Source organism: Mustela nigripes, chromosome 3 (assembly GCF_022355385.1).
Source record: "Mustela nigripes isolate SB6536 chromosome 3, MUSNIG.SB6536, whole genome shotgun sequence".
Classification (NCBI taxonomy): domain Eukaryota; kingdom Metazoa; phylum Chordata; class Mammalia; order Carnivora; family Mustelidae; genus Mustela; species Mustela nigripes.
The window spans coordinates 188,803,713-188,825,856 of NC_081559.1; the positions used below are offsets into that span (position 1 = coordinate 188,803,713).

Sequence of the window (22,144 nt, forward strand, 5' to 3'; positions counted from 1 at the left end):
GGTGTTGCTAGTGTTTGTTATTTTAGCTCTTCAATAGGTGTACCGCGCAATCTCGTGTTAATTTCCACGTAGGTTTCCAACGTTCCAGCACCATTTATTGAAAATGCTGTTTTCCCTTGAATTACCTAGGTGCCTTTGTTGAAAATCAGTTGGCGGTAATCATGTAGATTTATATCTGTACTCTACATTCTCTTGATCCATTGATCGATGAGTCTCTCTTTAAGCAATACCACACCATCTTGATTACTATAACTTTATAGTAGGGTTTGGAATCAGTGTAATTCCTCTATGTTCTTTCTTAACTGTACTTGATAATCCTGGGTTTGTTGATTCTTGATACACATTTTAGGATCAAATTTTCAACTTTTCAGAACATGTTGCGATTTGGACAGGGATTGCATTGAATCCCCATGTCAGTTACCATCTTAACACTTGAGCCTTTTGATTCAAGGGCATGATGTATTTCAACTTTCGTTCAGAATTTCTGTGTTGTTTTCTCAGCAATGTTTTGTAGTTTCCAGTGTTTAGATTTTGTACTTTTTGTTGAATGTATTTCAAAATATTTAATTCTTAAATTTGTGAGTGGAATTTTTTTTTCCATTTCATTTTCAGATATTTAATTGTTAGAGTATAAGTAAAATTGATTTTTTAGTATCTTTGTGACTTTTTTTTTTTTTTAGATTTTATTTATATATTTTACAGAGAGAGATCACAAGCAGGCAAAGCAGGCAGAGAGGCAGGCAGAGAGAGAGGAGGAATCAGGCTCCCTGCTGAGCAGAGAGGCCGATGCGGGGCTCAATCCCAGGACCCTGAGATCATGACCTGAACCGAAGGCAGCGGCTCAACCCACTGAGCCACCCAGGCGCGCCTCTTTGTGACATTGTTAAACTCACTTATTAATCCTAGAATTTGTGTACATTCTTTAATATTTTCTGAGGAGGAGACTAAGACGACTTTATAGGTTCATGAAATGTGAGATCCTGGATTGGATCCTGGGACAGAAAAGGATATGAGTGAAAAGCTGGTGAAACTCACTGAAGTCTGCAGTTAAATAGTATTATATTGATGATCATTTCTTGGTTTGGTAATTGCAATATGATTGTGTAAGATGTTAAGGTTCAGTGAAATTAATTAAAGAGGGACCTGTACCACTATTTCAGTCTCTGCATAAGTTTAAAAAAGTATTTCAAAATAAGTAAAAAAAAAAAAAAAAGACACATAGAATGAAACTTACTGCGAACTATGGATTTAGTTAATGTATACATATTGCTCCAATAATTGTAACAAGTGCACCACACTGATGCAAGATATTAGTATCCTTCACCTGTGTGAAGGAAGGTATATGGGAACTTTCTATGCTCAGTTTTTCTGTAAATCTAAAATTGTAAGGCCTATTATAAATCTTAAAAAGTTGAAGAGAGAGGAATGTGAGAAGATAATTATAATATGCTATCTTTGTAGTTTGGAAAGAAAAGAATCCAGTGAAATTATTACAAACCCACAGGCAATTTAAGGTTCTATCCTTGAAATAACTCTGTCTAGAAGTCAGGCTTGCCCAAGAAATCAAGGAGGAAATGCAGTCATTAAAAAAGTATGCTTCAATAAAGTCAGCACAGGAGCACTGGGGAATTGAAAACAACTTTAGAAGGTAGGAGAACAAGAGAATTTGGTGTGGGAGAAAGGCTGAGCTCTTAGAAGGCGGGCTGACCTGATTTCAAGTGGACAATGGAGCTCTGAGGGCCAGAGCAGGCTGATCAGTCAAGAAGTGGAGCCTCACGGGAGAGGCAATTGCTTTGAGAAGAGGCACTAGAGAAAGCAAAGGATCTTAACTGTTACCAAATCAGAACAGACTTGAAAACATTGGACCAGGCTGCACTCAGATCTTGGCGCTCTTGTTGGGTTTCTCTGAAGAGAGACAGGACTAGGATCATGGGACTATTGACAAGTTCCATCTTAGTGCCACAAAGGGGGACCCCATAGTAAGAGTGAGGGAGAAACATCCCTTGAATGGGCCACTGTATAGGATGCTTACAGAGAACCTAGACCCATGTGAGAAGACGGGACCAGAAGCATCAGTACAGAACCACTGACCCCATGGGGGGGGGGGGGGATTACTGCCCAGCCAGGGTAAAACTCCCACTTCCCACATGACCATCCTGTCTCCAACCTGAAAAGGCGCTTGGGGAGCCGCCTTATAGTTTGGCAAAGGTGGATTTCTAGGGTCCCCAACTTAACCTTTGCTAGCATGGATGGAGGTAGAGCCACAGTTTTGTTTGTTTGTTTGTTTTTTCAGTGATGCTTGCTGGAATAGAGCAATTACCATGCAAAAGATTTTCAGGAATTTTGGTGATTTCTCCAGCAACCCAGCAGGAGGGATGTGACTCTTGAGTCACTGGGTATGGGGGAGGAGGGGAGAAGCTGTCCAAGGCAGCGGCATGGAACCCAGCCACATGGTAGCAGGCTGGCGTAGAGGAGAGGCTTCTGGGAGAGTGATTCTCTGTGGTGGGCGGCAGCTGATGGAGGTCGGAAACAGGGACATCTGATGTTATAAGTGAACTCATGTGAGTTTGCTCCTTGGTATGAGTTACAGGTAGAGAGGACACCAGGTAGAGTTGTCACACAAAGGCAACTATTTCCAGCAAATAAGGAGATCATGGGGAATAACCTCCAAAGCTGTGACTCCTCAGCAAGGGTGAATGGGTGCCTTTATTTAGGGTTGGGATGATGATTTAGCTAGGGAAGCGTCGTCATTGTGGGGTTGAGCATAAGTTTGTGCACGTGCCTAAGGAGACATGCCTGCACATACGTTGTATGTTATGTTTATGGGGCTTGTGGTCCTCCATGGGTGGGGATTTTAGCACTATAATGAGGTAGTGGTAACTACAGGTCACTCCAGGGTCACTCCAGGGTCCTCCTGCGCAGGCATGTGTTGGCAGTGGAGCTCAAACTGGCCTGGATGGTCTGCACAGTCCTTATTGCTCGAGGGGTAGTTTCCATTCCCATCTTGGGCCTTCGATGAGAGAGAAGCGGGAAAGGAGAGCTTAAGAAAAACATTGGACAGAGGCTGGTGGCCACAAGCAGCTGGGCAGTGAAAGTCAGCTATTTTCCTCCTCGTCATTCTAGTTACTCTCTGTTCCTAACTTCTTCACTAAGCCCCCCAGTATCAGGGCAGGGAGCAGCTGAAAGGAAGGTTCTGCGGCCACATTCGGGGTCTGAGCATCCCAGCTGTGAACCAGGCATGGGTTGTCTGGAGAGGAGCTGAGCAGGCATCACCGCGGAGGCCTGTGTGTCCCCATGTGTCCCTGCATGTCTCCAGGCTCTCAGCCAGCACAATGGGGGCAGCTGAGTCACCGTGAGAAGGGCCAAGAGCCTGGCGCCGGCCCCAGCTCCACGCTCTGCTGCCTGCTGGAGAGAAGCACCTCTTCTGTGCTCCCCGTGGGCACCCCTGCAGCCCCAGAGCGGTGGGGGGGGAACCCTCACGGCCCCCTGCATTCCAGGGTTCCAAGGCCCTGCCCCTGCTCCCCCAGCACCAGACCCAATGGAGCAGAACAGAGGCTGGGCCAGAGGCAGTGACTCAGCACGGCGTGGTGCTGGGCCTCCCGCTCGCCCCTCATCCCCCCTTCACTCTTGGGGCTCAGTTCCGGCGGGCAGGTCAGCCATGCTTCCAGAAGACCCGATCCTCCTCCTGACCAATGTCGGAAGGTAGCAGCAGCCTGACACCGGGTCACCATGCATCACAGTGCCCTGGTCACCCCCTCTCTCCATCCCATCGCAGAGGTGTCTGTCAGCTGCATCCTCCTCAGCAGGGCGAGCGTAGCACAGTTCGATTTTTGAGAGACAGACCACACTCCCACATTTTTACTACAGGCGTTTGCTGTGACTGTTCTCTTTTAGGCTTAGTTGTTAATCTCTTCCAGTGCCTCATTTGGAAACTGAACTTTGTCATAGTTGTGTAAGTAGGGGGGAAACCCAGTACATACAGGCTTTGGTGCGCATCTGCAGGTTCAACCATCCTCTGGGGGCTTGGAATGGGTCTCTGGGGATAAGGAGGAGGGGCTGCTGGATCCCCATGGTGAGCAGTGTCACTTGTCCTGTGTCAGAGGGGCTGGGTGGGCGAGTTTTTCCTGTAACATCTCCTTTTCCAGTAAACACCAACATTCCTTCTCACACTGCCTTTGCCTGAAATGAGTCTCATTATTAGTAATCCCCGCCAGCCCTCTACCCCCAGGGCTAGGTGGTCTTAGGAGCTGCCCGTGGTCTTGACCTTAGAACACCTGTGCAGTGATTGTCCATCTCCCAGCCCTGCAGCTGGAGAACAGCCTGGTGAGGACCAGGGTGAGCAGCCATGCCAGTGGCTAGTCCAGAGCTAGGGGCCTGAGGAGGCCGTGAGGATGGGTCAGCCCCAAGGCTTGGGAATGAGCTTTTGCTGGTAGGCTCTGGGGGCTGCTGAGAGGTGAGTGGAGAGGTTAGGATGTCATTCAGCTTTGCCCTTAGAAAGACAAGAAGAAGTCGTCGAGAAGCTTTGTCTGGGGACATCTTGAATTTGGAATGTCTGCGGAGCACTCAGGCAGAGTGGACTTGAAGCTTCTGGCTGGAGCTGGGGCTGGGCCTGGACCTGGGCCTGGGGCTGGGGTTGGGATTGGGGTTGATGCTGGGCCTGGGGCTGGGGTGTTGGGATTGGGGTTGATGCTGGGGCTGGGGCTGGGCCTGGGGCTGGGCCTGGACCTGGGGCTGAGTTAGGGATATTCAAGCCTAGGGCACATGTGATTCCCCAGGAAGGATGTACAGAACAGGATTTCTTACCCATTTTTCATCCCACTCCCTGCCAGTTAAAATAACTGTTGAGTTTTACTTTCCGTCCTTTGAATCATGAACATAATAATGATGAAGGAAACCAAGGTTGAGGAGTTACAAGCGGGGGCTGTTTTAAGCACTGTGTGAACGCTCGTCATGTTTATGACGCCTCTCCTGGGGGGCACAGCCCGCGGCTCTGAGGTCAGGGTCCCTCATTCCTGTCCTGGGTGCAAGCGTGCCCCCCCCCCCCCCCCCCCCCCCCCCCGGGGTTAGCATCCCTCCAGTCCCTCGCCGGCTCTCCCTCCCACTCGAGGGGCCTCAGCCGGGTCTTCTCTGCCAGCCCGGCACCCCTGCCCCTACCTGTCACCAGTCCCTCATCCTACAGGCTGTTCTGTGTATCCGTCGCTCCCTGGCACCATGTCATTTGCAAACTGAGAACATCAGTAATATTAACTGCCGGCTGCTCTCGAGCCCGGACTCTTCAAGTCCCGTTTCCCCCCCTACTGCAGACCCAGCAAGGCAGTGCACGGTGCCATTCTCCTTTCTCTTCTGTTTTCCAGAGAAGGAGGCAGGGGTTCCAGGGCGCGAGGAGCGCGTCCCACGGTCGCGCAGGGAAAGGAGCGAAGGAAGGAGTCCGGCTTCGCCAAGAGAAAGCGCGCCGCTTTACAGCCTCTGTGCGGCAGGTGCGGCTCCTGCAGCTCCGGCCGGGGATTCGGAAGTCCTGGGACAGACGGGAGAGGAGAAGTATGAATAGCAGTGTGTGCGCGTGCGCGCGCGTGTGTGTGTGTGTGTGTGTGTGTGTGTGCGCGCGCGCGCGCGCGTGTGTGTGTGTGTGTGTGTGTGGCTTTTCTCACTAAAATTCTCATATTCTATACTAATAACTTTGCCTGCTTCCTGCCATATTCTCATTGTCTCGAATAGGGTCCACTCGTGGAGTGTTGGTGGGGGGGGGGGGCTAAAAAAAAGGGGAGGGAGGGGGGGGGGGGGGGGGGGGGGAGTGTGGTGTGGAGAGGAAGGCGAGAGGAATGGAGGCAGGAAGGAGGGAAGGAAGGAGGAAATGCGTTGCTCCTGGGAGCGCTGAGCCTGATGCCCACAGAGCCGTAGAGCTTCGGCCTTCATTTGTGAAGATGAACTTCAAAGCTGCCCAGCCCTGTTCTGCTCCACAGAGCCTCAACAGGTTTCTCATCCCCCACTGGCCACATGAGTGTCCTCAGAGCGGACAGACGCAGGCGGAGGCCCCCTTGTGAGCAGCCCCCTTGTGAACAGCGCAGGCGCCGCGTCACTGAGTGCCCGTGGGCGGGGGCGCTGGTTCCAGGGCAGGGCTATAAAGGCTCCACTGGCTGAGGGCGGGCGGTGGCTTCTACCCCTCCAGCCCCAGAAGGGCCCACAACAATGGCACCGGCCTTGTGGGTCTTCAGTCTACTCGGCGCAGCCTGCTTGGCGTCGGCCAACATCTTCGGTGAGTTCTGAGCCCAAGGCCACGGAGCAGAGGGTTTGGAGGGAGCTCTCGGGCCACAGCTCCGAGGTCAGCCAGGCTTGGCCCCAGTGCCCCCGGACATTTCTGATCTCATTCAGTCCTCATGATATCCCAAGGAGGGAATTCAGATGAAGAGACAGAGGTTCACAGAAGTAGACTGAATTGCCTTGAGTTCACGGAACCAGCGATTGGTGGAGAGCAGATGGGAAATCAGATCTCCCTAATTCAGTTGTAGCTCACCCCACCCCATCCTTTTAGTGAATTTTGACACTGACTTTTTTTTTTTTTTTTTTTTTTTTTTTTTGTATCTCCTTAGCTATCTCAGGCCGAGGCCATCCGTGGGAGGCATTTGAGAGTAGTCTGCAGGTAGTGAAAAAAACCAAACTCACCTGTTCAGTGAGATAGACATAAGTTCCAACAGCAGCTCGGCCACTTGCTGGGTGACTTTGGATAAGTCTATGCTTTGGTTTTCTTGTTGGAAAAGTGAACACCCCTCCCGGGGTGGTTGTGATTTCTGAGTAAGCTCCTGTGTGTCACATGCGTTCTCAATGTGACATACAAATACGACTTGGGGGAGTTACTAATTAGTTTGCACTTCTGACCTGTGCCAAGAAAGTGTCCTGCCCCCAGGGGTGGCTTGATAAATCCAAGAACACCTTCTTTCTGGTGTTCAGACCTAACCCCACCAAGGTTCAGGGTAGCATGAGGGTCTGAGAGTTGACTTTGAATCCTGCCCTTGCCAACGGTTGACCTTGAGCAGGTCCCTGTCACTGTCTTAGTGACACAAGGGTAAAATGCAGACATCACTTCCTGGGAGAGGCTGAGGGTTAAATGAGCCAATGGCATACTTGGAAACATGTGAGTAACTGCCAAGTTGCAAGTTAGAAGGTGATTATTGATGATGACGCCGGGAATACAACTCAGGACAGCATCTGTGTTTTGGGGAGCCCATCATTGTCAAAGAAATCCCACCCACACTCTTCCCTGATGGGCTGCTTCCCTCTTCCCAGAATACCAGGTGGACGCCCAGCCCCTGCGTCCTTGCGAGCTGCAGAGGGAGACAGCCTTTTTGAGGGGAGCGGACCACGTTCCTCAGTGTGCAGAAGACGGCAGCTACCAGTAAGACTCCCTCAGCCCTGTGGACCCCCGGGGCCCTAAGAAATGTTAAAGCTCATCTCCACCCCTCCCCCCGACCCTGTGAGGTGCCCTCACCTCACAGGGTCTCCCCCACCTGTGTTCATGGCATGTGACACTGTCACGAGGGGAGGGTGGCAGGTGTCCTCCTCTAGGATCTCAGGCTGATGGACGCTGGATAATCTGACCCGGAGTGTCCCAGTCACTGCTTCATTCCAGCCGGGATCAAGGACTTCCCTTTTTTCCTGCCCAAACGTGCAGTGCAATTGCTTTAATGAAAGGTGTGGGGGATCAATGCGTTGGCGCCTCCTGTCCTCTGTGGGTACTTGGAGAAGTCCGAGGTCAGGGGAAGGACAAGCTGCTTGGACTTCGGCCCTGCTAAGGCCAGCGATCTGGGCCAGGCGCGTCTGTCTCCCCAGAGTGAGCGCCTCTCCGGAAGCGGTGTTTGGCCGCCCTAATGTGAACGTGCGTCCTGGGCTCTCCCTAGAGAACGGAACCATAATATACACGACATCCCAGCAGAAGGCGCAGGAATCCTTTGTGTGGGCCTGGATTCTGACGCTCCTGTGCTACTCCAGCCACGTTGAACGAGGGGAGCTCTGTCCGTGGACTGCGTCCTGGGAACCCCTGTGAAACATCGCTGCCGACCCTCATTTTTTATGTGCTCTTAATGCACCCGGCAGCACCTTACTCCCCAGAGCGCGGAGACCCCTTGGTCCAGCCCCTTGTTGGGCATCTGGGATGTCGGGAGCGACAGAAGCGCTGGGGGGAAGCTCACCTTTGTGGTTTTATTCGTGTTGCTGTTCCTTGTCACTTGCAGTTCCAGGCCCCCCCCCCCCCCCCCGCCGCCCCGGTCCTCCTCAGGGGGCTTGTGTTGGCTTTTCTCCTCACCCGGAGCCCTTTTGACCTCCTTCTGCCCCTAGTAGGACAGCCGATCCTCCTGCCGGCCTCACCGCAGACGCCATGTATCCCAGGCAACCCGAGAGTGCCTCCTTGTGTAACCCACACCCGAGGCTCTGCTCTCCGCCGGCCTAGACCTCACGGGCTGTTTTGCCCACCCCTGGGCCACAAGGGCACTGGCTTTACCCCCTGCAGCAGATTCCAGGTGGCAGCCACATGGTGGGGCGGGCGTTCGCCGCAGACCTTGTAGACCGGACGGCCGAGGGTGGACGGCTGAGCTGTCACGCGGATGAGCAGGACAGGAAAAGGCCAGCTTTGGCACCTGTCACTCACCCCCTCCACTGCATGTCTCCCTAATTTACACGAATGAAAACTTGGAAGACTGGAAAGGAGAAGAAGACTAAGCTGGGTTGTGGCTCGGGGCCCCAGTAATGCTGTCTGTGTGGCGTGTCTCTCCTGTCTGCAGGACCGTCCAGTGCCAGAGCGATGGGGGCTCCTGCTGGTGTGTGGATGCCGATGGCCGGGAGGTGCCTGGCAGCAGGCAGCCTGCTCGGCCCGTGGCCTGTGAGTGCAAGAGGGGGCGTCCAGGGGAAGGGGGTTCCTGTGACCCGGCAGGTCTCCCTCTGGGTTGCTAGAGGTTCCTCTCCCAATTAGGGTAACAGTCCTGCCCACGAGGCCCTACTTCCTGCGGGGCTTCTTTGAAAATCCAGTGGGCCCGTCAAGTCATTTTTTCAGCAAACAGGTGCTGAACCAGCCCACTTGCGGGCTACATGCCTGGCTCTGAGGAAGCCACAGGCCAGACATCCAAGGTCTCTGGAAGCAGAATTAGGCCACAGACACACCTAGTGCTTTCTTACCTTGGTGTTTCTAAAATCGGAGACCTAGGTGAGCATTTCCCCATCGAAAACAAGTATTATCATGTGTAGTCAAAGAAACACAGCCTCTCTGTAAAGCACGTCAGAGCTAAGCCCAAGACAGAGTCCAGTGGGGACTGGTCATCTTTAAATGGTGATATTGAGCTTGGAGCCAAAGATCTCCTTTGAGGAGAAAAGCTCTGTTTGGGGGCATGGGGTTGCTCGTGGCGGGCCTGGCCAGCCTGGGGAGCAGGCTGGCTCCCAGCACGCTCCGGCTGAAAACCCCAGCCCGGTACCATGCCCTCACTGAGCTGTGGTTCCCCATCTTTCATAGGAATGTAGGATCCGCCTCAGGATGTAAGGCAGGCGTCGAACCCTGGGCACACAGTCGGTACTCAGCAGAGGCAGTGATTGCCAAGGTCACTGTTCTTCATGCATCGAGGAGGGTGGTCGTGTTTCAACCCTACACATAAGGAGGGAGACCCAGAGTGGCGCAGGGAGGGTTGCACAGCGAGGTGCAGGGCAGGGACGTGGGAATGCTCCGAAAAGCCTCTGCCAGCAAACAGCCTCCCCTCGGCAGCGCCCGGGCTGTGGGGGGTTCCCGTGGGCCAGTGGGCCACGGTGGAGTCTGCCCTTCCCTGACCTGGCACACAGGATGCTGGGCGCAGTCCTGGGATACGGCCGGACAGTCGGAGCGCTGGTCCTGAGCTTTCTGCCAGCTCGGAGGATCTGAGGTTCATGCGCCTGTCGCTCCCTCTCCCCCGGGGGTGGGAAGGACATGTCCCGGTCTCCAGGGAGAGAGCCTGAGGCTGTCGCTGCAGCACGGTCGGACACTGCTCCATGCACCCGCAGGTCTGTCCTTCTGCCAGCTGGAGAAGCAGCAGATCTTGCTGAGCGGCTACATCAACGGCTCGACGGCAGCCTACCTCCCCCGGTGTCAGGCTTCGGGGGATTACGCGCCCGTGCAGTGCGACCTGGGGCAGCAGCAGTGCTGGTGTGTGGACGCAGGAGGGATGGAGGTGTACGGGACGCGCCAGCGGGGCAGGCCGAGCCGCTGTAAGTCTCTGGATTCCCCGCAGCCCGCACGCCCAACCCCCAGCCCGAGTGTGCGCGCCTTTCCACCAGTAACCGAGACCTCGTCGGGTCTCCCCGACCAAAGGGAGAGAGCCTGGCCCTCAGTGCAGAAAATGAGAGCAGTTGAGGAAGGTTTTATCACTTCTAATCTCGCCACATGGTGCACGACCAGGATTTGCTGGCCGGTTGGTAGAAGCATCCGCATGGAGGTCCGTGGCAAGTCCCCCGTGCGGGATCCGTCTCTGGCTGGGTCTGGGCCACGTGTGTAGGATGAACACGACTGCAGAAGCCTACGCACCTACTCCTACCTCAGCCCTGAAATCTTGTCCTGGAAATTGTTTAGGTCCCAGGAGCTGTGAGATAAGAAACCGCCGTCTCCTCCACGGGGTGGGGGACAAGTCACCAGCGCAGTGTTCTCCAGATGGGGCGTTCCTGCCTGTCCAGTGCAAGTTTGTCAACACCACAGACATGATGATTTTTGACCTGATTCAGAGCTACAACAGGTAAGAGGAGCCGGCCTCTGGGGTGTGTCCGACCTTGGACTATCTCTTGTTAACCCTTGCTGAAGCTCTCACTCACGCTGGGGCTGGGGGCTTCGGGGTGTGAGAGGCCCAGGCTGCTGGGAGTTGAGAGAGGCCTCGCTCTCATAAGCTGCTGGGCAGCTGAAGGACAACAGTATTTTTTAACAAAGCAAGCTGGCAACAGACATCCAAATTAAGACTAGCGCGAACTCCCACTGTCCCCTTGCCTGGGCCAGGCAACCCACGGAAATAAAAAGACCGGAGAGCGAAGACATATGTATTGGGATGTCTACTGTGTTGCTTCTCACTGTAGCAGAAAACGGAGAACAAAGCGACAGAGAGACCCAAGGTGGATGGCTGGATAGGTGGCTACCACTGTAAATACGTGTGCAGCCACTAGACAGAATGCCTTGGCACTCCGCCAGTTGACTTGGAGAGGGTGCTGCCATGTATATCATGATAATACACAAGATACAAGGCACTTGTTTGATTACTTTTTATGGAACAAATAAGCATACATCCTTTTACACGCATGGATGGGGATAGGATTCTGCTCGGGTCTGTACGAGATTAGGTGAGCACAGGGGACGGATGAGTCAGTGCACACTGGGTGGGGGTCATGGCCATCCGCAGGGTCAAGCGGCTGTGGAGAAGCAGGGGTAGGGAGAGGGGAATCAGCAGAGAAGGAGATAAGATGGCCCTCTTACAAGCACGGGCATCATCATATTTAAGCATTTTTGTGAATTGTGTGTTTGTATGCACTTATACATAAGCATAGGGATTTAGGTAACAAATGTACAAAAGGAGATGCATGACAGATCTTGACCCAAATAATCAGGTTGCTTCTGTTATTCAAGATGACCCCTTTGTCATTGTAAAGGGCCAGCACAGACTCAGACAAGATTGAAACTCCTTGAGTGAGATCAGGAAAAGTATTAGTCTGTGGCTGCTGCTGGGAATTCTCTTGGAGAACCTGAGCCTCTGTGTGGTTGGCTTCCAAGCAACCCGTTTCTTGCCCTCTCCAAGAGAGAGTTCCCATGGGCTGCGCTGGGAGAAGTCTCAGGCTCACAGTCTGGCCACAGGAGCTGGCCCGTGAAAAGTCTTATTTGAGCTGTATATTCTTCTAAAAACCAAAACATTTCAAGTTAACTCCATGAAATTTCTGTTTGCATAGGTAAAAATAGTTGAACATCAGCAATTTCTTATGTTTAACTTAATACACAAAATTCTGAATTCCTGAATTCCCCCATTGGCACCAAGAAGCTGGCTTTGAACTGTCCTTTTTGGGCTGACCACACATGGTGCGGCACTCTGTATCCCTCTGCCTACTCCTTCCATCCGTGTTACCTGCCGGGCCCCACTGCATTTGCCTCTATGACCCTCATTCTAACTCCACCCCTGCTTGGCAACGTGACCTGCTCATTTACTCTCTCTCTGTCCCTGTGCCTCAGTGCCCCCATCTGAAATATGGGGAGAGGGCAGGGACAAGTCCCTGTGTACTAAGTTCTGGGGAGGATCTGATGAGACCTCATCCATGAAACCACGGAGACAAATGCAAATTATGATGCATCTGTAGGGATTCTTCCCATACCGCCCAGGTGCAAAAAACGTAATTTTTTTTTCCTTTCCCAGGCTTAGAGAATGGCCTGCCTGTGTGCACATAAGGATTTCTCGAAAGCTCGATTTACTGATACTTATTGATGCACACCAGTGTGTACTCAGTTCAACTGAGTGCTTACTCTATACAGGCAATTTGACATCCTTCTGCCTACTTTAATACTTACAAAAAAAAAATTATGTTCTCTAGCAAGAGATGACGCATCTGAAACACAGAGGCTAAGGAACTCCCGGGAAGCACAGTCAGTGGGCGCTAGTGCTTCCTGGCTCTACTTACTATCCCACACAACCCCGATTCAGCTCTCTCCCTGCAGCACCCAGCACAGAGCCTGGTGCACAGTAGGCCTGCAGTTCGTGCTTGTCTCGAGCGCTTTCAAGAACTTTTGCGGGTGACAGCTTGAAGCACAGTTCACAGCTCCTTCCACAAGAGGGCAGTCAAGTTAAATGCAAAAGTTCAAGACTCCGCATCCATTGTTTAAGACAAACAGACAAAAAAATTACTCCTGAAATGAGATCCTTTCCTTCATGAAAGCAAGTGTGTCTCAGGGGGGAATTCCGATTTGGAAAGGTCATGGGAAGGGTTGGGTGGTTGGTTACGGGAAGCCCAGCCGTATTCAGAGGTTTCTTGATAAGCCGACCCAGGCAGTGCCAGGCCCAGCTGCTCCACAGGGCATGGTGGCAGGAACCCCAGAGGCCAGGTAGAGAGTGTAGATTTCATCCCTAAGGTTGAAGATAAAATACAGAATGTCCAATTACATCTGAATTTCAGATAAGCAAGGGGTAATTTTTAGTCTTAGTATGTCCCCAATATTGCATCAGGAATTTTGAGCCTGTGGGGGTTGGGGGGAGATTGGGTATATTTTGAATTTCGGAAAGAATCGACTGTCCGGAGAAGAACAGGGGGAGTACTCGGAGGCCGCTCTGTGGGTCCGCGGGCTCCCGCTCGGGTCCAGGCGCAGACCGTGCTGGCGTGGACGGAGAGCGTGTGGCGGAGAGCGCTGTGAGGAGACAGAAGGGCTGGAGAACCATGGCTGAGGTGGAATCCATGGCACTTGGTGAAGGTGGAGAGTGAGGCAGAGGAAGAGCCAAGCCCAGGTCTGGTTTCTGGGTTCATGCTGCAGGATGAGTTTAGAAAAGGAAAGTCACCAGTTTGGTTTGGGAATACTGAATCTGAGAGGCTTTCTTTTTGAGACTTCCAAGTAGAGAGCACGCGGCAGCTGACTTACTTGCATGGGACCTGGAGGGGAGGCCGGAAGCCTATGGTGAGCTCATTTGCCAACCTGCTGTGTTGTTGTGCACGTGCCGGGGGATGATTTGCACTTGAACGTGGCCATAGTGTTTGCCTGTTTGAAGCAGGTCCTTTTGCCTCCTGGAGGCCATGGCTAAGGACACCTGTTTGGCTGGTGACTTTGAAAACCATGTCACGGTGTGAAGTAAGTTTTGCTGGTTCTTCTGACTCTACTCCACTTTTCCTGCTGCCTTCACGCAGCCACTAATAGAGAAACATATTCTGCCCAAGCAGATTGTAGGTCAAGGTTTTAGGAGCCGATGCCATTGCTAGACTTTAGTGGTCCATGCTAAAATTCAGTTAATTGGTTTGTCAGCTCTTGTCCTTACTGACTAAGCAAACTCCAACTTCACAGCAACCCTAGATCCTTGGCCACCCATGCTAATCAGTTAACCCAATGAGAAGGATCAGATGTGTTTTAACGTGTGGCACAGGGACATCATTCTAGAACATGGGGAGAAATCTTCGAAGACTGACCACCAGTTACCCTCATAGGAGACATCCATACCAGGTCCTCTATTGAAGGAGTGCTCTTCTGACTCCTAAATTGCTAATTTATTAATTGATGGTTGGATTTCTAGAGGAACCATCTCTGGGTGGACTGGAGAGTCTGACTGAGGGGCAGTATCTGCTGCCCGAGCTCAGGGCATGGATGCTGGTCTGCACCAGACCAGGACCAGGTGCCTGGCAGGGCCGGACCTTTCATATTCCACTGAGCCAGAGCTGTGATTTCTCTAATTGGGTTGGCCACAATCTGAGCCTCAACTCAGGACAGCCATCCTTCCCCTTTCCCCCTGCACCATGATTTTCTTTCTCAAGAACTTTCTTAAGATCCTCCTAAGGGTTTGCTCTAATTCAGCAGAAGGGACACATCCTTCTCTACTAGAAGAAATACGTCATTTTTTATTTTGAAGGTTTGGTGCTGATTTTCTCTTCCTCTTTTCTTCTGACATCCCCAAACAGGCTAGAAACGGGAAATAGAGCAGATCATAGGGGAGACAAAATAAAGGTAGAAAATAAGAATAAGACAAGGCAAGGTTGGCACCACACGTTCTATAAAGGTTTCTTATCACAAATATAAGGGGCTTCATATTGGTCTTCAAGCGCCTTATGCCCAGGAAGAGAAAACATTCTCAGTTATTTGGTTTCCACCAGATAAAAATAAACCTGTTTCTCAGAAGAACACATTTTTTTCTTCTACTGAAGATGCAAAAATCTTTGTTCCTCTGATTCTCATAAAAGGGACAATGCCGTATGCCACAGGGTCCTATATAACTCGACCATGTCCTGCTGCTAACAGGACAGTTGGTTTCCTAAGACCCATGTCTAGAAGGAGAATGGGCATGGAGCTTTCAGGAACAGCATGTTCATGGTAGAGATGCTTGTGTCCTGACGTTCGTCACCAGACCTGTGCCTCCCCCAGTGACGACCAGTCTCTCAGTTTTTCCTTCTGCCCATACTATCATCCCCTGCCCCTGCTTTGAAGTTGGAGACACGCTAATGGTCCTTCTAGACATGTTCTCCATTCTCTCCTTGCCAAATCCTTGTTCTTAGCTTCAGAATCCCACTCCAGACTCACTTCCTCTGGAGCATTCCATGGCTATACACCAGGTTCCAAACCTAGCTGGCCCAACTATTAGGATAGAGCCTTACCCCCATTTCCTTTAGACCTGGGTTCAGTTTCAGTAGTTGGACTTTGGTTGGGGTGGCAGAGAAGGGTGGGGATCTAATAAGCAGGAGGTTGGAAGCATGGCAGAGCCCTCCCTGCATTTGAAGCGAGGTTGTGAGGATCCGGTGAGATTAGAGGGTGTTTGGTGCAGTGTCTGATCATCCAGAGCATGCCCCCTGTTATTATTTCAGGAGTAGTCATGATGAGCAATGACCCCATAGGGTTAAGCCAAGGCTGGAGCTCTGACACCCCTGCCTCTAGACCTAAGCTCTTTTCAGGGCACACAGCACTGGCAAGGACGGGTTCCAGGTGTCATCGCCAGGGGTCTGCCCCGAGGCCAGAAGACGACAGCCCTGGAGAGACCAGGTGGCAGTAGCTGCCCTCAGGTCATCTTCCTGGGGGTTTGGGAGGACGCCCCGTCTAGCTGAAGCCACAGTGATCTGGCATGTGCAAGAAGGAAGGATATCGGGAGTGAGGTCCCTGCAAAAACAACGGAGGCCCAGGTACTGGGTAGCATCTAAGACAGTGAATGCAGAGAGGAGGTCTCTGACCCTAAAGCGGTGGGATGAAGATGGCTCGAGAGTCTTGCAACTTGCCCTGGTCCTGGGACATGACCCTGAAACAGACCTTGGGTGGAATCACCAGAACATGGGTCTAGAGTGACAGAAACTTCCTGTGCCTAGGGCTGGAATGGGTTTCAGAGCCTTGGTCCAGCCAGGTGCCCCAACCCTGCATTCTCCAGGATGCGTGTCTTCCACATCTATTAGATATCGGGAAAGGCAGGCCGAGGAGAGTGTCTGAATGAAACAGAGTCACACGCCTTTCAGAATGTGGAACAGGAACCAGGTGCAGCCAATATACATTTTTTTTTTTTAAGATTTTTATTTATTTATTTGAGAGAGAGACAGTGAGAGAGAGCATGAGCGAGGAGAAGGTCAGAGGGAGAAGCAGACTCCCCATGGAGCTGGGAGCCCAATATGGGACTCGATCCCGGTACTCTGGGATCATGACCTGGGCCGAAGGCAGTTGTCCAACCAACTGAGCCACCCAGGCGTCCCCAACATACATTGAATAACACCACTGGCAGACGTAGGCGGCACGTGGTTGGTAAGACCTGGGTTTAAACTCTATCTTCCACCACTGTTTTCAAGATTGGTAGCCAATATAACATACCTTACCTTCTGCAAATACACCTGCAGTATATTTGCAGGCCGTACTGTATTCTACCCTTTTTATGTAATGTTATGTATGCATCCATTTGAGAAATTTACCATCATTTACTTATTACTTTTCCTATCATTGGACATTAGGGTTGTTTTCAGTGCTTTGCTGGATTAGATGGCACAGCAGTGGGTCTGTACAGCGAGCTGCTGCTTCTGCTCACTGACTGGGGATATATTTCCGGGCATAGGTAGAAACACGTTATGCTTGGTTCTCAGGTGCTAGCCCTCTAGGGCATAAACGCAAAACTCTCGATGTTACATAAAGATGAAAAATTCCTCTCTGGTTGCTGAATCATTGCACACAGGAAGAACTCTTGAGTATGGTTTTCTATCACATAGCTTCGTCTTACTTCAGGATCAGGAACCCAGTCGATTAGCTCCTGACGGCAGTTGCCCACTCAGACACGGCGTGGGCACCCTTTCCCTGCACTCGTGGAAAGGAATGCATAGCCTTTTTAAGTGGTGTCGTGTTGATTTCACATGTTTTCAACTATGGGACTGGGAAATGTCCTCAAGAATTTCCTATGGTGGAATCTGGCTTCTTTTCAAGCTCTGGAAAAGTTGTAAGGGGCTTGGAGTCATTTGATCTCCCCAAATGAGATCATCTGCAATGCACCATATGTTTGTGAAGCAAACTTGGCCTTTCGTCCCTAGAGTTATAGTCTAGTAAAGTTATACTCCAGTAATGTGAGGTTCATCACCTGTGTTCCGCCTGATCCTATGAGGCACATGCTTGGGTAGAAACTGATGAAAATTCACGAGGGAGAGAGAGGACTAATTAGCAGGGGACAGCTGAGCACAGCTTCATTTTCACTCATCCAGCTTGGCTCTGGCCAGGTCAATCCAGCTTGGAAAAGAAACGCATTTACTGTAAGAAACGTGGAACAAATGGCATGAGATTTAAAAAAAAAAAAAAAAAAAAAAAAAGCAGACATTCCTTCTCTCCAGATGAGACGAGTCCACATTTATTTCTACAAGAAGAGCTTGTGAAGACTTATGCTTTAGGAAACAGTGACCATAAATCTCCTTTTGCCTTAGGTTTCCAGATGCATTTGTGACCTTCAGTGCCTTCCGGAGCAAGTTCCCTGAGGTGTCTGGGTATTGTCACTGTGTGGACAGTCAAGGGCGGGAGCTGGCTGAGACAGGTAAGCACACCTCAGGCAAATGGAGGGAGAGAGAGGTGTTCCCCAAACCTGGAAGCTTAAGTATCACTTCCTGCCAAGCAGAAAGAGCAGTGTCTGCCTCCTCCCCTGCTAGGCTGCCCTGGGTCTTGAAGAGACCACAGTTTGCAAATGTTCATCTATGGTGCTTCGAACACAGCTGCTGGTGCATATGGAGCCTTTGTGCTCACCGGAAGGAGGAGCTCCGCTTTGGGCAGATGCGACTCTGAGCCTGGAGAGTGGAACAGAGGATGCATTTTAATCTGCTCTCATAAGCAGTGCTCCTTTGTGCTGCAAACAACCTGCACAACTGTACACAGCAGCCCTGACTTTGGAAACCATTAATTTTTTTTTTTTTTTTAAGATTTTATTTACCCATGGGGGGGTGGTGGTAAGGGAAGTAGAGAGAAAGGGAGAGAGAATCTCCAGCAGACTCCCCACTGAGTGCAGAGCCTGACGTGGGGCTCGATCTCATGAACCAAAATCAAGAGTTGGACGCTCAACCAACCGAGTCACCCAGGCATCTCCGATACCATTAAAATCTCAATCAGACCTGACACATGGTGTTGCCCGTGTAGGCGCTGGCTCTCCTAATGTCTGTGTGATCATCCAGGTCAGGACTTCCTTTCTGAATGCACCCGGCCCTTGACATGCTTCTGTCCTCGCTCAGGTTTGGAGCTGTTACTTGATGAAATTTATGACACCATTTTTGCTGGCCTGGACCTTGCCCCCACCTTCACGGAGACAACCCTGTACCGGATACTACAGAGACGGTTTCTAGCAGTTCGGCTCGTCATCTCTGGCCGATTCCGATGTGGGTACCAAGGGGCTGAGGCATGTCCATGTTTCTGCTTGGAGGAGACCACTTGGGTTTCAGAGTCACTGCAAAGCAAAGAGAATGTGTGCTGTCAACCCACGAGCCTTGTTCACATGCTGTCCTCTCCTTTCCCCACCCCCATCTCTCCCAGGCCCCACAAAGTGTGAAGTGGAGCGTTTCACAGCGAACAACTTTGGTCACCCCTACGTTCCCAGCTGCCGCCGGGACGGGGGCTACCAGGGGGTGCAGTGCCAGAGGGGAGGCCTGTGTTGGTGTGTGGACGCCCGAGGGAAGGAGATCCATGGAACTCGGCGCCGAGGCCTGCGGCCATCTTGTGGTGGGTTGCCTCTCAAGGGCCTTCTCTTTGGTTCTCATCAAGTTGTATAAATTTCATTGCTTCTCCAGACCAACCACTCCAGAGCCCACTCATTCCACTGCCTCCTGAGTGTCCCCCAGAGGCCCTTCGAGCCCAACATGATGGAAAACCCACTTATCGTCATTAACTTCCAGCATCTTTCTCCTCCCTATGTCAGCCGTAGTTGCTTCCTCAGTGAGCTCAGAGAATATTGGGGGCCTCATAGGTGAAGAAAGAAAAGAGAATTATGTTTACTGTGCTGTGAGAGAAGTATGTACCAGTAACAAAAGCAGCGCAAACAGGGGAGGGTCAGGTCTATCTTGCAGAGTGTATGAAGAGGAGACGTTCAGGAAGGCTTCATGGAAGAGGTGACGCTTGATTAGTCTTCTCAAGTAAAGATATTTCCTGAAGGAGGAAAGTAAGGAGAGGTGTTCTCTGTCTATTGAGCAGAAGAGTGAAATTATAAGGACATATATGATAAGCACTGGTGTGGTACTGATGCTGAATCTGCAAGAAGGGCAGAGAACAGTGTTGCAGTAGGATCAGGATGGCGCTCAGCACTTCAAGCCTGGGGGATGGTCAGGATGAGACAGTGAGGTTCTCCTTACCAGAGCAAAGGCTTCATCCTAGAGGTCAGGTGAAGAGGTTGAGGGATTTTAACCTAGAGAGTTCCATGGTGGGTTTTGTGTGTAAGAAAGACCACCCAGGCACTTGGAAGCAGGGTGTGTTGAAAGCAGGATTAGACTATATGCCTGGGGCCAGTGTGAAGGTCATTGAAATGTCTTGAAGACTGAGGAGGGCACTGTATTACTTTCCTGGGGCAGCTGTGACAAATGACCACAGAATCAGGGACTCAGAACAACAGAAATATATTCTCCTACAGCTTTGGAGCCTAGAAGTTCAAAGTCAAAGTGTTAGGAGGACCATGCCCCCTCTGAAGGCTTCCGGGGGGAAACTCCTTCCTTGCCATTTTCCTGGCTTGTGATCATTGCCAACAATCTCTGGCATTCCTTAGTTTGTGGCAACGGGAGCCTCAAACCCTGCTTGGTCATCAGCGGACGGTCTTCCCTCCTGTCTGCCTCCATGGCTCTTCCTCTCTTCTCAAAATGACACCAGTAATATAAAATTAAGAGCCCACTAGACCCTAGTATGACCTCATCTTAACTACCTACATCGACAATGACCCTATTTCCAATTAAGATCACATTCTGATGGAGACGTAATACTCCACAGTGTACATGGACCACATCTTCCTTATCCATTCGTCCATTGAAGGGCATCTTGATTCTTTCCACAGTTTGGCGACCATGGCCATTGCTGCTATAAACATTGGGGTACAGATGGCCCTTCTTTTCACTACATCTCTCTGTATCTTTGGGGTAAATACCCAGAAATGCAATTGCAGGGTCATAGGGAAGCTTTATTTTTAATTTCTTGAGGAATCTCCACACTGTTCTCCAAAGTGGTTGCACCAACTTGCATTCCCACCAACAGTGTAAGAGGGTTCCCCTTTCTCCATATCCCCTCCAACACATGTTGTTTCCTGTCTTGCTAATTTTGGCCATTCTAACTGGTGTAAGGTGCTATCTCAATGTGGTTTTAATTTGAATCTCCCTGATGGCTAGTGATGATGAACATTTTTTCATGTGTCTGATAGCCATTTGTATGTCTTCATTGGAGAAGTGTCTGTTCATATCTTCTGTCCATTTTTTGATATGATTATCTGTTTTGTGTGTGTTGAGTTTAAGAAGTTCTTTATAGATCCTGGATATCAACCTTTTGTCTGTACTGTCATTTGCAAGTATCTTCTCCTATTCCGTGGGTTGTCTCTTTGTTTTGTCGACTGTTTCTTTTGCTGTGCAGAAGCTTTTGATCTTGATGAAGTCCCAAAAGTTCATTTAAGTTCATTTAGGGGTGAGGGAGAGGAGGAAGGAACCCAGGAGCTGGATGGATTCCGCAAGATTGCAAACAGTGAAGGAAGTGGGCAAGTGTTTATATAGTCTCAAAAGGGATCCAATGCTCAAGTTCATTCAACAGTTCCTGTGAAGTCACTGATGTCTCCAACTTAACATTTTGAGTGTTCTGCATGGTGTTCGGTAGTATTCTATCTGCCAAGTGCGAAAACTTGGAAGAACATTTTGAAGGTCTGTCTTGACGGTATTTATGATTAGACTGACGTTCTCTTAAAACCTAGGGAATATTGTGCCCTCCGGGTTCCAGGTGGACATGGAGAACTATGGTTTTTCCAAATTAAAACCAGAATGTTACCAAATGTGGGGATCATATATTTTTACTTTCTCCTCTCTGGTGTATCTGTCCTATTTCCATGCAAACGAATGCCACAGGGAGTCAATGTCTGCATGCTTTTGCCTTGGTAACACTACATAACAAATGAATAGAAGGGATATGCCCTCAATTTGGAAAACAGAATAAGCAAAGCCATGGACTTTATTTCTTCCATACCTCCCTGTAATACCTTCCATTCAAGGCAGCCATGGACTGGTTGAGGGATGTGTTAGGGGTTCGGATGTTCCCAGTCTGTTTTCTCTCTCTGACCACATGTTCCTGTTCTTTCTCTGTTGCCTGGTTACAGAGGGAGATTGGCTGACTTCCTTTTTGGCATCCGTGTGAACTGAAGGGAAAGAATTATTTTAAAAAGTTGGGGGTGGGTGGGTGGGTGGCTGGCTGAAAAGGACCTCTAAAATGTATGGTTTTATGGAGAAACATGAACTTACTTGTTTCCACCTGTGGGATGGAGATGCTTGGAATTTGAATTTAAAGTCTTTTTCCTTAATGTGATTGCAGTCAAGCTAGATTATTCTGATAGAGTGACCTGGCCATGGAGTTGACTGAGCTGATCACTGTTTAATTAATAACTTCAAGGAAAGGTCAAGATGCCTAGAAAAATGTACTGTGTGTTTGTTGCATGGCATTATTATAGGAAATATTTCCATATTTCCTATAATAAAATATAATATATTATGTATTACAACATAGGAAAATATTTATTATAGAAATATGAATAGCATTTAAATTATGGTTCTTATGCTCCAAGAGCCTATAAACTAGTTAGCCTAGACAAACCTACCCACAAGGAGGGGTTAGGCAGCCGTGTGAAGAGCATATAATGAAGTATTAAAGTCCATTAAAAATTCCAACAAAAGAATGCTAGGAAAAAAAAATTTCATTAAAAACAAATAGGAATTTGTGGGTGTATTAGTTTCTTAGAGCTGCTGTAACAGATGACCGCAAACCGGGTGG

At 50.2% G+C, this 22,144-nt stretch overlaps 1 protein-coding gene across 1 annotated transcript in view; it reads left to right on the forward strand.

Moving 5' to 3' along the window:
- Window positions 1–4,950: 4,950 nt before the first annotated feature.
- Window positions 4,951–22,144, forward strand: part of TG (thyroglobulin) — a 236,969-nt gene continuing 219,775 nt past the window's right edge. Inside the window, exons 1-9 of the mRNA XM_059395530.1 lie at window positions 4,951–4,995; window positions 5,355–5,538; window positions 7,282–7,390; window positions 8,772–8,869; window positions 10,012–10,215; window positions 10,577–10,736; window positions 17,590–17,696; window positions 18,382–18,525; window positions 18,680–18,865. Of these exons, the coding sequence (XP_059251513.1) occupies window positions 4,951–4,995; window positions 5,355–5,538; window positions 7,282–7,390; window positions 8,772–8,869; window positions 10,012–10,215; window positions 10,577–10,736; window positions 17,590–17,696; window positions 18,382–18,525; window positions 18,680–18,865 (1,237 nt within the window). The remainder of the gene's footprint in view (window positions 4,996–5,354; window positions 5,539–7,281; window positions 7,391–8,771; window positions 8,870–10,011; window positions 10,216–10,576; window positions 10,737–17,589; window positions 17,697–18,381; window positions 18,526–18,679; window positions 18,866–22,144) is intronic.